Source organism: Hippoglossus stenolepis, chromosome 8 (assembly GCF_022539355.2).
Source record: "Hippoglossus stenolepis isolate QCI-W04-F060 chromosome 8, HSTE1.2, whole genome shotgun sequence".
Taxonomy (NCBI): domain Eukaryota; kingdom Metazoa; phylum Chordata; class Actinopteri; order Pleuronectiformes; family Pleuronectidae; genus Hippoglossus; species Hippoglossus stenolepis.
Window position 1 is genome coordinate 5,200,749 of NC_061490.1, and position 14,650 is coordinate 5,215,398.

The window sequence follows — 14,650 nt, forward strand, 5'->3', positions numbered from 1 at the left end:
GTACATACTTCAAGTTCTCTTCATAAACAACTAATTTGTTTTGTGCGGTTTTCATTATTCCATCCACTCGTCTCATTTTTCAGCTCTGTCTAACATCTGATTTTGTGTAAGAGCTTTGAATTTCTGTTAAGTTGCACAAAAATTTACTATACATCTAAGAGAAATAAAAGATTCTGCGTATTAAGCCTGTTGATGATCAAACATATGCAATATTATCTTGATGTGCGGGATATCCTCACATACTGACTTCTTCAAAATTAATTCAATGCAAATCTGTTCCCCTTACAAAAAAAAACAAAAAAAACAGACACTGCATCACTGACGGTTTATTAAAAACACTATTAATACTAATAACTATTATCACTTTTGATAAATTAATCTCTTAGGTTTTGATGAGATTCTTTGCAACATTTCTAGAAAAGGTAACAAATGATGAATATCTCACAGGATTGGAACAGGACTCTATGCAGTGCTTTCTGCCCCAAATCTTACTGCTTCACATCACATTTAAAGCAAAACATGCAAGATAGTCCTCACAAGTGCACATCTTTTGATCAAAATTTATTGGGGTTTGTCCTCAAACAAGTATAAAATATAAATCTTTTTTTTAAATTTTTTAAAATCAAGCTAAAACTCAAGCCAGAGCCCCAATAACAGCCAGGATATTAAATTAACATTGCAGAAACTGTTTGGCTCACAGCCGGTCGCTTCAAGTTGATGACTGCAGGAAGCAAAGTTTGCAAAGTTTGTTTAGCTCTCTAGAGCAAACCTGCAGAGGCGATCGCACATCACGTTTAATCAAAGTTTCTGACAGATACTCAGTGTTTTAACAAATTTCAGACACATGGGCAGAGTGTAGATGGAAAAGTCCCTTCCATAGACACAGAAAACCCCCAAGTTGAACGGTGTTGTTGCAGAGCTTGTTCATGAAGGTTGTAGAGAGAACAATCATCTGCAAAAAGTCCCACCTCAAGTACATCAATCCCAGAATCCCCTCCTCCAGTCATCCATCAGGTGTACTGGATAAGATGAACCAGTTCATGGTGGGATTTTACACGACTCAAATTACAGCTTATTTAGAAAACCTGGTAAAAAGGACTTAATATCAGTTAAAGTCAGGGGTGACATCACTTGAAAATGGCACAATAAATATCAGTTGTCTTTAAATTAACACACACCCATTTATTAAAGCAGAGCATGGAGTTAGACCTTTGGGTTCTTCCTACAGTATCTGTGTCTATGGAAACAACTGTTACTTAATACAGGAGAGATCATTGTCATCACTCTCTGAACAGGTCTGGAGATGTATGCTGTATTGAAGCAGGAACAAAGAGAAAAGTTTACAAGTTCGAAGCAAATCAAGCCCATTATAAGCAAATAAATTGGGGTAAAAACTGTCAGCAGATAAACTTAGATTAAAAAAAGAAAAGGTGGAAAGTCCACAGTAAATGAATAATAAAAAACTATTCATATGTACAGTGTATTACAATTGACAGAATGCATTTTTTTTTTTTAAACCAAAAAGCTAGCTGCTATATAGTGAAAACATTTGAATCTCTGATTGCATAAGAAACATTCAACCAACTACTTGTCTAAATACAGAAAACGAGTGAGGACTAAGCAGAAGTATAGCGAAGCATACAGATATGACACATGAGTATAATAGGACAGCAGGTAAACTACTCAGATCACAATATAAGCTCTACTGCACAGGAATACTGGGATACATGAAGAGAGACGGATATAAAATCACAACTCAGAGAAGAGACACGTCAACGGAACTGAAGGAAGTATTTGAGAACCTAATTTCCTGATGTAATACTATTACAATACTCTTCTTATTAACCTCATATCAGGACGTCATTAACTGTCATTATGTTACAGTATTGTTACAAAACACTAAGTCATTATAGGGACACTCCTTCCATAAAGTTCAGCTACTTAAGAGACACTGGTTTTAAAAAGAATGGCTCAAAATTGGGCAGCAGAGACTGAGATGCAACAAGGTCCAAAATCACTGGATCCTACATTTCTAATAAGGCAACAGACAAGTCTTTCATTAGACTTACTCTGGTTTCAAGACAAATCTGAGATGACCCCAATGACATCAATATGTCAGGGATGTTTTTTATTTTTCCCTCCAGAGGAACAAAAGGCAACATTCAAAGGACTTTATGTGCAATATTAATGGAGTGCCTCTCAAAGCAAGTTAAAGTGTTGCTCAACATTTTAAATCGTTTTTGTCATATATCTACATTTTTAACTTTTGACATATTATCAAGCAAATAAAAAAAACCTCCCATGTGCTACAAAAATGCAATCTTTGCAGGAGCATGTCTTTTCTTTTGAGTTGTGATTTTATATTTTTTGCAACCAAAGTGCCAAAAAGCCTCTCGGGCAACACTGGTTGAACTCTAAAACAGATTCTATTTCAAAAACACTAGTCTGCTGTACGTATTGTATGAGTCAGTATTGTTAACAAGCAATCCACTGGTGTCTGGACAGAGTTGTAATGACACAGTTTCTTTAGATAAAAAAATAATAGTAAAGAAAGAGCACACTGTAAAAGACTGTGGGCTGGATACCTGGATACAGAATTAAGCCTAACCTCAGAAATAAAAGAAGTTAATCTGGGACAAGCCCTTTTGTAGCATGTGTACAGAATTAGCACACAAAGTACAAGGATTCAAACGGTTACAAATGGCTGCCAAAGAATGACCTCAATTGCTGAGACTACAAAATCCCAAAAGCAAAGCACTAAAACTAAACATTATAGAGTAGATGAAATATTTTTAAAAGAGAAAAAAACAGGTCCATGATTGTACTAGTCAATTTAATAATTCAAAACCAACTAGAGTCTTAAAAGCTACACAAAAGTTAAATCCTAGATTAGGCTTCTACTGTGCCAAGTATACCAACCCATTATAATGTATGTACAAAATGAGCAGTTGTTCATCTTAGTTATTGCATGCAGTATTAGACAATAGGTTGACCTCGGCATTTTGAATCTGTTATTTGTTATTTGCGCTTGTCACATTACAACAAAGCAGTTCCAGCTCTCCTCCAGTTGCGACACTCAGGTACCAACATGTAGCATGTGACAAGTGCTTATTAAAACAGAACAAAATTCAAAACACCAAGGTTATTTGTTTAAGGACTTAAAACAGAAGTTTCCAATGTCAACTTCAGAGTATTTAGGCATCTTTTAGCATCAGCAGAAAGCAGAGCTCGGTCATGCATCACACCTTCGTTTGAACAAGCCTCGCTAAAGAATCACTCACTGGTTCACAAATTCACTAATTCTTTTGTCATCCTTTGTTCAAACGAGTATACGAGCCATGTAGGCACATAGGTTTATCTGCAAAGCTTCATCAGAGTCTCTCCCCTGTGTGTGAACAACTGTAGTCGAGACAGTTTTCAGTCCATTGTCCTCTTGATGCAGTATAGCACAAAGAAAACAGCTGGAAAGAGGAGCGTTATTTGGTAGACTTCCCACCACAGAGGGAATGCTGTGCTGTTCCTTCAGGTATCACGATTCCCTCCATGAGAGAAATTTATTTTTCCAAGAAAAGTCCTTTTTGAATTTTCTGATTGGTTTCAGTTCTTGTGAAGTCGTCCCTACAGCCCTGTCATTTCAGAGACAGGAAACCACCAGGACACTGCAGACATTTACAGGAACATGTTTCAGGAAGTGCACATGAAAACTAGGCATTTATTTTACAAAAGTGGCCTGGATGAAAGTGGTTGAATCAGACAGGGGCATGTGAGAGCAGAGAAGGAGAGATAGGAGACAATTCCCATAATTTAAAGCCAACAATACAAACATAACAACAAATGTAACACACGCGCATTTTCAAAAGGACAGATGGTTTAAAAACTGGGCTCAAATTGTGCAATTTAGCGAAACAAAGTGGTAGGTGATTGTTCTACTATTTTCTTTTGAGCCATATGCACATCCAAATATGAAATAACACATTATTATAAAAGTTGATACATTGATAATATTCCTCCCCTTGAAAACACACTAAGGATAAAAAAGGCAAAATACTGGTTCAGTTCTACGTCATACAAAAGAGATTTGGTCTCTCAGAGCCATTTCATGGTGTAATAAGAGATTAAGGTGCCTAATCAGGATTTAGTCCACTGTGAACACAAGCGGACAAAGTGCAACTTTTAAAAAGTTTAGTTTAGGTGCTTCATGTTCTTCTGTTCAGTGCAGATTGGAGTCCGATTATTATTTAAAATACTGTTAAACAGTGCTTCTTAAAGTACGGGTCAGGACTAACAATAATTCTCAGGCCTCATTTTTAACATGAGCCCAAACCTAAAGGCAAAAAGTCGGTGATTTGGTGGTGATAGCAGTCTTGTCAAGGGGAAAACATGCGGATCGATTTACTTTCAATTCACACTGGAGCTGCAGCTGGTGCTTATATTTACATGCATCCCCCATTGGAAACAAAAAACAGTCCATCCCATCAGAATCCCACCACAAGCAAACTCTAAGTGAAATGCTGCAGCAAGGATAGTTCTGTTTGTTTCTATGTCATTGGACCTAGATGTCTGCCTCATCATTCAGTTAACAAACGGGGCCTCTGCTTCAAACTGTAGCTCGCTGCTCCACACATTCAGCTTTGGCACAAAAGCCTCGTGCTAGATGAATTTACATAACCTCTTTCCAAAGGTTGATAGTAGCACGGGATGAGTTCTATCAAAAGGTGAAGGTGTTGTTAAAAAACATTAATAGCAGTGCATATTTAACACATACTGTGGAATTCCTCCATCAGATCTGTAGGTGCTCAGTTAAAAATCTATAGCGATAATATTAATGACGAATGAGTCACTTTTAAGGGAAGACTGGAGCAGACATCCTGCGTTATTTAAAAGCATCATGGCATTGGCATTCATTCAGCGTTAAGGTACTTTTCCTGTCATTTAAAGATGACATACCTGATTTACACTGTCATTATCAATCCAATATGTCGAGCTCACACAACCTGGTCGATCTTCACAGGTGCTTTAAAAAACATGCTGTAACGTGTCAAATCAACCAGCTCCTCTATCAGATGTATGCTGGATTTATTAGGGAGATTGCTCAGCAGTGACATCTAGTAATATGTTTTTAAGCACCTTTGTTGAAACAGTGTGCAGTTAGTTTGGGACCACGAATTAAACATTCATAATGCTGGGGATCAAAGTTAGAATTTAGGCCTGTGCTCACAACAGCATCACACACTACTTCTTAGGGAAATGCAGCATAAATGTGAAAAATAAAATCTCCCTTATTGGCTTCATTTAAGCAATGAAGGAGTGCAAATTTAAATAGGAGCATGCTGGACATTGGAACTGTCAGTTCCTCCAAAAATCATGAATTTACAACAGTCAGTGTTCATCAATTGCTTCTGAAGAAAGGTGTATGGATGTGCCTGGATATACCATCTTTTGGGGCAACTGTTTCATCAGTTCTCATCTTTAGCTCAGCTTGAAGATTGCACTTCATGGTATTCGTATTCACAATTATTGTCTAAACTGTGACACATCACCTACAGTTAATAAGATAAGTGTTGAGAGGGTGAGTTAAAGTTATGGTCCATCTGTTAGTCGCATCTAGACATGATTCAGAAATAGTTTGAAAAAACAGTTCATCAATGTTGCTAATGTGTACAAAGGAAAATCAGTGGCAAAAAAGACTTGGTTCAGCTAACTGTCCTCCAGCATTGATCATGTCTCTTGTAACATTCTGTAATGTTTCACCATCACTTTCCACAATCATTAGTCTTCAGAAACTGACAAGGATTTCCTGACGCTACGCGATGGTTCCCAAACCTCACTGTCATCCGTGTCGTCGGCATCCTCCTCCTCATCTTCTTCATCATCTTCTTCATCTCCCATCCCAGTTTCGGTCTGGTCCTCGGGGGCCACTGACGCCTCTCCCTGCGCCTCCTCTCTCTCCTCCTCTCCTCCTTCCGCCCTTTCCGCAGCCGGCTCCTGGAAGGGATCTGCACCTACGTCCAAGCGCCGCTGGACCTCAGCAAACCACTCCCTCACCTTTACAAGAAGAGAGAAACACGGTGGGAGAATGACGACAGCAGGGCTGCTGATATTATTGAGGACACCAAGGTCATGTCATCAGTGATATTTCAGGGGTTTTAGCGGTTTTAATGATATGAAGGTAGGTTAAACTCTACTATTACATAATTCCTATTTTTTAACTAAATATAATAAATTTGACAACATTTCCGATACAAACATTTCACGCTAGTTGTGTGATTGGAGTTCTGCTGGATACATGAAGTCATGACCTCAGTGTTTCTAAAATCCTGCCAATCTCCCGATAACGATCAATATAAGAAGTGTTGCTACAAACGCTCTTAAACGCCAACAGGAAATGCTGGATGAATGCTGATGCTGGGAATGATGATGAACACACTTTAGTAACTGCCTATGAGCTGCACTATATTATAAAATCACTCAATCTTCAGTTTGTTGCACTTTAAGATTCATGATTTGTGGAAGTCAGTTTGAGAAAGTGAGCACATTCATTCAGCTGCTGCACCAGGAATCATAAATAGGATTAGGATACAGAATTTAGTGACCTCTAGTGGTGAGGTTGCAGACTAAAAGCAACGGAAAAGCCCTCGCCTCACCCTTCCCTTTCAGAGCGTGTAGGAGAAGGTACGGTGGCCTTCATGTAACATAAAAAGGTGCAAGACCATCTGCAGTACCAGTGTTGGGTTTGTCCATTTTAGAAAAATATGAAGAGCTAAGCAAATGAAAACTCAATTCTTAGATTAAAGTCATAATACCCAAATGAAAACATTATCCTCGACCCCCTCCCAACCTATTCTCAATGAAAATGGAAATTGCAAGATAAGTACAGAAATACAAAAAATTAATAATTGTAATATTTATTTTCAATTTCTGCGAGTAGATCTTGCACACTGTTCTTTTAAGAAGCTTTAGGGAGATGGGGCCCTGGTTGACAGCTGACTATAACAGAGTGATACATGTCCTTGTTTTCTCACATCCTAATAAACATTACCTGTTCATAGCTCATGTTGGTCTTGGTGACAAGCTCATCCAGGTCCTGCTCGTTGAGGAAGTGGTGCTTCAGGTAGTACTCCCTCAGGATCTCCCTCCCAGTCTTGAATTTCTTCGCAGGGGGAGATCTGTCAGTCTCTGCACTGGAGGAGGCGGACCTTCTCGGCTGCTTCCTGGTTCGGGAACGACCCCACCCACGGTTTCGGACGCGTCTTTTTCTGCCGCCGCTGTTTCCCATTTTAGTGCCTCCTCCTCCCATGCTCGCGCCCTCTACGTTACCACTTTGGTACTGAAAGAACCATTTCAGGTTTCCGTTCTTCCAGGAGTAGCGAGAGTCCCCGAACCAGCTGACGATGTAAGACCGAGGAAGGCCGCTCTCTTCTGCCAGCTGGCCGTACTCCTCTGGTGTGGGCCACTGGGTCCGCACAAAGGCACTTTTCAGAATGTGGAGCTGCTCTGGAGTCTTTTTACTCTTATCTTTTATGTCTTTCTTGCTGCTGCTGGTGGAGGGCAGATTCCTACTGTGACCTCCAGGCGGCGTTTGACTGCCTCTACGAGACGAGGTGGCGGAAGGTGAAGAAGAGGTTCCTCCTCTTTCTCCTGCTTTTGCTCCTTCCGTCTCCATCTTCCCTCCTTCTGAAGAATCTGGAGAGGTACTGACAGATGGCATTTTTCGTCTCTCAGTGAACCACGCGTCGATCTCCCTCCTCGTCAGTTTCGTCTCTGTCCTCAGGCGGCTCAGTTCTTCATCTGATGGGTTGCTGCTCTTCTCGAAGCTCTCCTCCAGCACCACCAGCTGCTCCGGTGTCTTCTCTTTAAACTTCTGCAGAGTAAAGTCTGGGAATGGGTTCCACGTTTTGGGTCGTGTCTCCTTCACAGGAGGTGTGTAGGGAGGAAGGGGAGAAGTGGGGTTATCATCACTCGAGTCAATAACAATGGTGGCACTGCTACTACAGCTGCCACCTCCTCTACCCCCTCCATCGTGGAAAACAATGACGTTGCTGTTCTTGGAGTTGCGCTGGTTGTACCGGGTGTCACTGAACCACTTCTTGATCTCTCCCTTTGTCAGGTTGGTGAGCTCCATGAGCCTCGCGATTTCTGCATCAGTGACAAAGTGGTTTTTCAGGTAGCTGGCTTTCAGCTCCGCCAGCTGCTCTTTGGACTTCTTAGGCCGCATACTGAATGTGTCAGCGCAGAGGGCCGAGTTCTCCTTAGAGAGAGAGGGAGAAAAGTTTTATGTTAAACAAGTATAACTTGTCTGTTGACAGCAATGAGAGCACAATGCCAAACAAATATTTGTCTAAAAGCCAGCTTTAAGGTTGTCTTCACCTGTGGAGAAAGAGAGGGAGGTTGGACAGTGGTGGCTCGTTTCAGCTCATTGTTCATTGAGGTGGGCTGACAGGACACTCTGCTGGAGCTCTGGGACTGGCTGGGCAGTCCTGCTACTGTCAGCGTAATTGGACTGGTCACTGGAAGGTTGCCCCCTGGACCGACCTGCAAAGAATCCAAAAATTATGGATATGAGGATGACATATATATAACCAGACTGAGAAGTATTTAATCTGTTATTACTTTAAACACTTTGCAAATGGAAAGGGCCAAAAACCTGGTTCTTTTCCTCTAATATGTAAATTATGAGTCTGACCAAAGACCGAAACAACTACCACTATCAGAACAGCCTGCTAAGAGAAAAAGATGCAAATCTCCAGTTCATTTCAACAGTTCACTTATTCACTCTGCATTTGTTAAATACAAGACCTGGGTTCACGAGATACAGTACAGAACATCTTTGGTATAATGTGCAGTGGCATTACAACAGTTTCTTTGGGTGTGTGTCCACCTGGTTGTGGATTTTTATTTTCTGTTTACTTCTCTTTAGCATTCTATCAATAGCTAGCATAGTACAAAAGTAACGCCAGCACCAAGCTTCAGGCCTGCCCACCGTCAAACATAACGCAACAAAAATGTGAGTCCAGCACAAAATGTTGTTTTACATATTCTCTCAATCAAAACTAAATACAACTAAAATCAATCTGCTTCAGACCTGATTCAAAGGTCAAAGCCGAGTCTTGGTAGACATGGCACCTTTTCTTTCCTTACCTACCTGTGTGAACACCAGGCCGGGCTGGCCCACTATCTGGCAGGTCTGAAGAATGGACTGCAGGCCGTTGGCAGCAGCTGAGAGCTGGTGAGCGGGTATGACAGTGATGGTCTGAGGCACCGTGTGCACTGTGCCGTTAAACTGTTTCCTTCTGGCCTCCTCCACCTCCTCAGGAGTCCAGCTGACACCGTGCTTCAACCGCTGAGCTGAGAACCACACCTGGGTGGAGATCAAGCACAATTCCTCAGTTATTTTACAAAATAAGCCAAAAGGCATTATTTACTATATTCAATTCAAATCCTTAATTAAAATCAAAGTGACTTTTTATTAAATACAATATACAGAATAGGTAGCTTCTACTTGTAACCTTTTGAGTTATATCACAAGAGGAGCCCCTTTTACACAACCTGATCGAGGCAGGAAGGTTGTTCTTGAATTTCACAGCTACAGGAAGATGCACATGTTGTTTATGCTGGCAGAGGAGGAAGTCACACATTCAAATCTGTGTAAAAGGCTGCCCCAGCATGGGTCTAATGTTTATGTGTTACATGTCACATTTCTGAATGCTGGCATGCTAACTGATGTCAGTCACAGACTGGGTAAGCATGATGCTGGCTTGTGTGGTTTAGTGTAAACAAGCACATGTAGAATAATGAAAGGTTTTCTTAACAGGATCTCTGCATGAAAGGTGCTATAGAGACAGACGAGTGAAAGCACCACATCCTCTGTCCGACACCTTCATCTACCTTGATCTGCTCCTCTGTGAACTGCGTCTGTGCTGCCAGGCTGCTGATCTCGGCCATCGAGGGGTAAGGAAACCTCTTGTACGTGCTGCCCAGCAGAGGGTTGGTGTCCATGGCTGCACTGTAGGATGGGATGCTGCTGAGGGGAATCAGTAGCTGAGGCTGAGCTGCAGCTGCTGCCACTGCATTCTGCTGGGCCTGGAAAGCTGACAGCACCTGGGACAAAGGAAGAGATGGAGGGATATTTGAAATACAGAGAGTTGTGCTCACACCCTGTTTGGCAACCTGCTGTCCTGAAAAAGTGTCAATGGATATTTACCAGCTTTAAACTGTCATCTAACATCCATGTTGAGGATAATTAGCATTATAACCACCCTGTTACATCTTATGACATGTATTCATTTGACATAGAAAGGGGTATATGGAGTGTTCTTACACCTGTGCTGCTGAAATGAATTTACTGAAGTCTTTAATAATCAAAAGAGTCTTTACCTGTGCCAGGCCAGGAGGCAGAACTGTAGGGTTTAAAATGGATGACTTCCTATGCTGCTCTGATGGCGGGCCGATAAGCATGCCACCTCCTCCGAGCTTCATGGAGTCATGCAGCAGCATCTCCACAGGTGTCATCGGCCCCAGAGGAGCTTCAATCGGCTCCTGCTCTCCCCCCACCTCTCCTTCACCGCCTCCTCCAAAGCCGTCCGCTGCCTCGTCCGTCGATTTCAGGGACACAGCGATCCTCTTGGGTTCGGACTTGGTCTTCAACCTCATGATGGGTGTCTTACTGACAGAAATGGCAGCGACCGACACAGGGTCTGCTCCTCCCTCCTCGGGCGTCTCACACTGTTGCTCCTCTGTCGGCTGATCGCTGCTCGGATCCTCGGGAGGGTTTGTAGCGCTGCGTTTCAGTGAGGGATCAAGTACCTCACTGTCCTCTACAGGAGAGACACTGGACTCATCTGTAATATTAATAATAACAATATAACATTTATTGTGACAAATATTTCCCACTGGCGTTTGTTCTGTCACGTACACATGGGAGTTTGGGTCAAAATGAATCTTACAGTACCTGTATCTGGTGGTGTGGGGACGACCACGACAGCCTGACCCAGCTCCTCTGCAGTCGGCCCCTCCTCAGCTCCCTTCTTCACCTTCCCCTCCACCTCCTCCTCCGTCGCCTCTTCCTCCTTGGTCCTCTCTGTTTTCTCCTCCGCCTCTTCCTGTTCCACCACATCAGAGGGCAGCACCATGCAAGGTGTGGTTGATTTCCGCCGGCTCGACATCGTGAAACCAGTGCCTATTTACTTCTACTCAGTGTAAGGAAGATCCGTGGCTAAAGTGTTGAGGGTCACATGGTGGTTGTGTTCACACGCTAGACTCGTGAAATTTGTTATCTCTGGGGAGGAAACAAAACAGATATGCAGATGTCAAACGTGTAATAAGTCACAAAAACAGTCTGTATGAACACTGATTGGTTTATATCCTTGGCCTGTTTTGAATCTCATTCTGAAACGTCTGTAAAGTGATTTAAAATGTATTTTGTACTTTTGTTTTGTTTCTATTGCTTGCCCAATCAAAACTACACTGATCTGCCACAACATTAAAACCATTCGCCTGTTTTACTGTTGAGACTGATCAGTGTACATTCATACAGTACTTCTTTTGTAGACAGCCAATGACAATTTGCCTAAATGGCTCCTTCAGTGTAACAACTGTGAGGAGTTGTTTTTTTTTCTGCTGCATTTCAATAGAAACTGAACATCCTTACTTAGATGAAGTAATACATTTTGGGATATTGTGTTTTAAAACAAGCGATTGCCAATGGTTTTAACATTTTAAACACCAAAGACATGCTCTTAAAACAGATTTATCACAAGTTAAAGTTACTGTAAGCTGCACTCTAAGACAACGATGTAACAATACAGAGATACATGTGTTTGTAATCATTTCTGCAATTCAATAAGTATTTACAGAATAAGCCTAAAACACTATGCAGTGTTTCTTGTGTCTATTAAAAACCATATATCACAGTTTAACTGTCAAAACAACATGTGTAAAGCCTGGTGTTAATGTAGCCCACACACACACACACACACACACACACACACACACACACACACACACACACACACACACACACACACACACACACACACACACACACACACACACACACACACACACACACACACACACACACACCTTAATGTTAGCACTGAGACACAGAGTCTGCATGAGGTGCACTTTCCCCGCATCAAGACTAACAGCATTAATCAATATGGTTCTATGAAGAAATTTAACAAAGTGCTGTGTTGACATTTGTAGCATTACTAAAACCTCTGATGGTAAATGAGAGTAATAAAGTGGATTTTAAGGTTAATGATTTTAAGACTAAGATTATTTCTAATAACAACATGGACAACAAGACATGGGAAGGGAACGCAATTGGTGAAAACACTAGTGGTTATCCAATACAATTACTTTATTATTACTTTACTCTTACTTTTTCATAATAACGTCGGTTGACAGATATTCAAGATTATTCACATACTTTGATATTAGCAGCACCAACCAAAAGGTCTGTCATCTGTAAAGCAAAAACACTAAAACACATTTGCTGGTGTCAGCTTATCATAAATAAATATTCTGCTTTTTTTCTCATTTTCATTTTCCTCAAACCTGGATTAACTTTTGGTGTTTGTCCACTGGCTGACAAAACAAACTTAAAATACAGCAGCTGGAGTTCTGGGGAATTTGGTAACAACAAAAGTAATCAATCTATATATAATGAAAACAATTTTTGGGGATCCTTAAATTACAAAAGTTGTATAAAACCATAAAGACAATATGAATTCACTAGTAGACCTGCATTGTGTGGCCCCAGGGCCCCTGACTCTCAGGACGGCAGCCGCCTCACTGTGCTAACTGGTTTATGTTCATCTGTTTGGGAATGTGACCAATATGATATATAATATATAATAAGGACCTTGATGTCCATATCTTGTCTTGTTGAGGAGTCTCCTGTCAATAATCTAGTGAGAACGCTTCTATTTGAGTTGACGCTGTGCACAAATGACACATATTCCATAATATCATTAACCAAAAATTACCATAGAAACCAACCAGGGCCCAGGTATTACCCTAACACATGAGTATTGTGCACAGTGACCTAACAGGCTGTTCTGACAATATGATTCCACTGCTATTACAGCATCAAAAATAATTTTAAATCCAAGATGACCATTCAATCTTACTCTGGATGGCACACACACTGGCTGATGACAACAAATACCTGACTCACGTCTTGGTGTTGTGCTGTCACACAGTTTCACCTGATGACCACAGGTCCCTTCACTGACACATGTGCTACAAACAAAAGGTGCGGGTGTTCACTTGTGAGGCAGCAGTGTACCAGTGTGGTGTTAGCCTTCATCATGATGAAGTGAGCAGCACTATGCTACGCTGCACACGCACATTTGCATGGGGCAGAAAGCAGCACTGCCATTAGGAGGTGTGTTGCAGCGAATTCGCCATTATTTCAGTAACGTTAGACCGATAAATGAACGTGTGTGGAGGCAGCAGCGTGTAGCGTGGACGTGGGGTGGGCCAAGTAGCCAGTGTTAGCCGGGGCCGGTCATTATTATTGATCACGTCTGGCGGTAAACTTACTGAACTAGTGGGATGTGCATGGTGCTGCTGCCGGGCTGTCTAGACGAGGCGAGGAGTTAATTTCCTGGGTCCTGGTCGCTGCCGTGTGTCGGCGTCTCTCCCGTCTCGGTCCCCGGGGCTAAGCCTCCACAGCCCCGCCGTGGCCGGGTCGGACAGGCGCGCTCACGTTCCTCGGGCTCGCAGGTTTCCCAGAACCCAGCGGCGGCGGAGGAGGGAGGCGGACAGACGGACCGGTCCAGCGGCTACAGCAGCTCCCGTCTGCAGAGGCTACAAGCACCGCTCATCTCCGTGTCTTCTCCCCGGCTGAGCAGCTCAATTCACACCGGGGCCGGCGCCTTTGTTCCGGCCAAACCACCACACGCACCTCGATAAAGAGACGTGTCGGTCGGCGCAGTTTTACTCCGCTGACCTAATTCTGATATGTTTTAACGGCAGATTTTTTTTTTAATGATCAAACGGCGTCATCATTCAATGTGATACGTCCTGACGTCATTCCCCGGCGACTCCCGCTGCTCGCTCAGTTCGGACAATTTGGCTCAGATGCGCAGGATTTCACCACAATAACACGTCAAACATGACATGTATGTAGTTGTGTGTGTATTCGAAAGACCCGGGGCATGGAGGGTGGTTCACAAGGCGCTGTGGTAGTGACACCGGGCTGATCCTGGGCTGCCTGCCACCGTGTCCTCACATGACCCGGCAGAGCGGCAGCAGAAGCTACATGAGGACACACCGCTGAGTTTCACTTACACCTGAGCCTGTCTCATGATGCCAATCAGTCCATTATTTCAACCTTCTTTCTATTATTTGTTTTTCATTGATCATCTTGATAAGCTGCTGTGCAAACCGCCGCGTGCTTCACTATGAAAACACAGCGGATTGTTTCACTGGAAGGAGAATAAACCACCAAATCTGTTAAGACTGATCGGTGCTAAATACAGAAACATGTTGGGGGTGTGACGCGATCAGGGCTCCCACACTAACCAGTTTTTTCAGTTTTTTTCTGACAATTCAGGACAGTAATCAGTAAAAATTGTCATATGATTTAACAGTATGGTGTTGACACATTTAACCCCATTTTCATTCCTCCCTTTTTAATAAT

The 14,650-nt window shown here is 42.3% G+C and overlaps 1 protein-coding gene across 1 annotated transcript; it reads right to left on the reverse strand.

Moving 5' to 3' along the window:
- Nucleotides 1-1,161: 1,161 nt before the first annotated feature.
- Nucleotides 1,162-14,386, reverse strand: LOC118113866 (zinc fingers and homeoboxes protein 1). Its single transcript, XM_035163913.2, has 8 exons — nucleotides 13,549-14,386; nucleotides 10,949-11,275; nucleotides 10,375-10,838; nucleotides 9,886-10,098; nucleotides 9,143-9,358; nucleotides 8,368-8,532; nucleotides 7,040-8,248; nucleotides 1,162-6,045 (listed from the first exon to the last, which is right to left on the reverse strand). The coding sequence occupies exons 2-8, from the start codon at nucleotides 11,160-11,162 to the stop codon at nucleotides 5,770-5,772; spliced, it is 2,757 nt and encodes a 918-aa protein (XP_035019804.1). The 5' UTR covers nucleotides 11,163-11,275; nucleotides 13,549-14,386; the 3' UTR covers nucleotides 1,162-5,769.
- Between the last annotated feature and the right edge of the window lie 264 nt (nucleotides 14,387-14,650).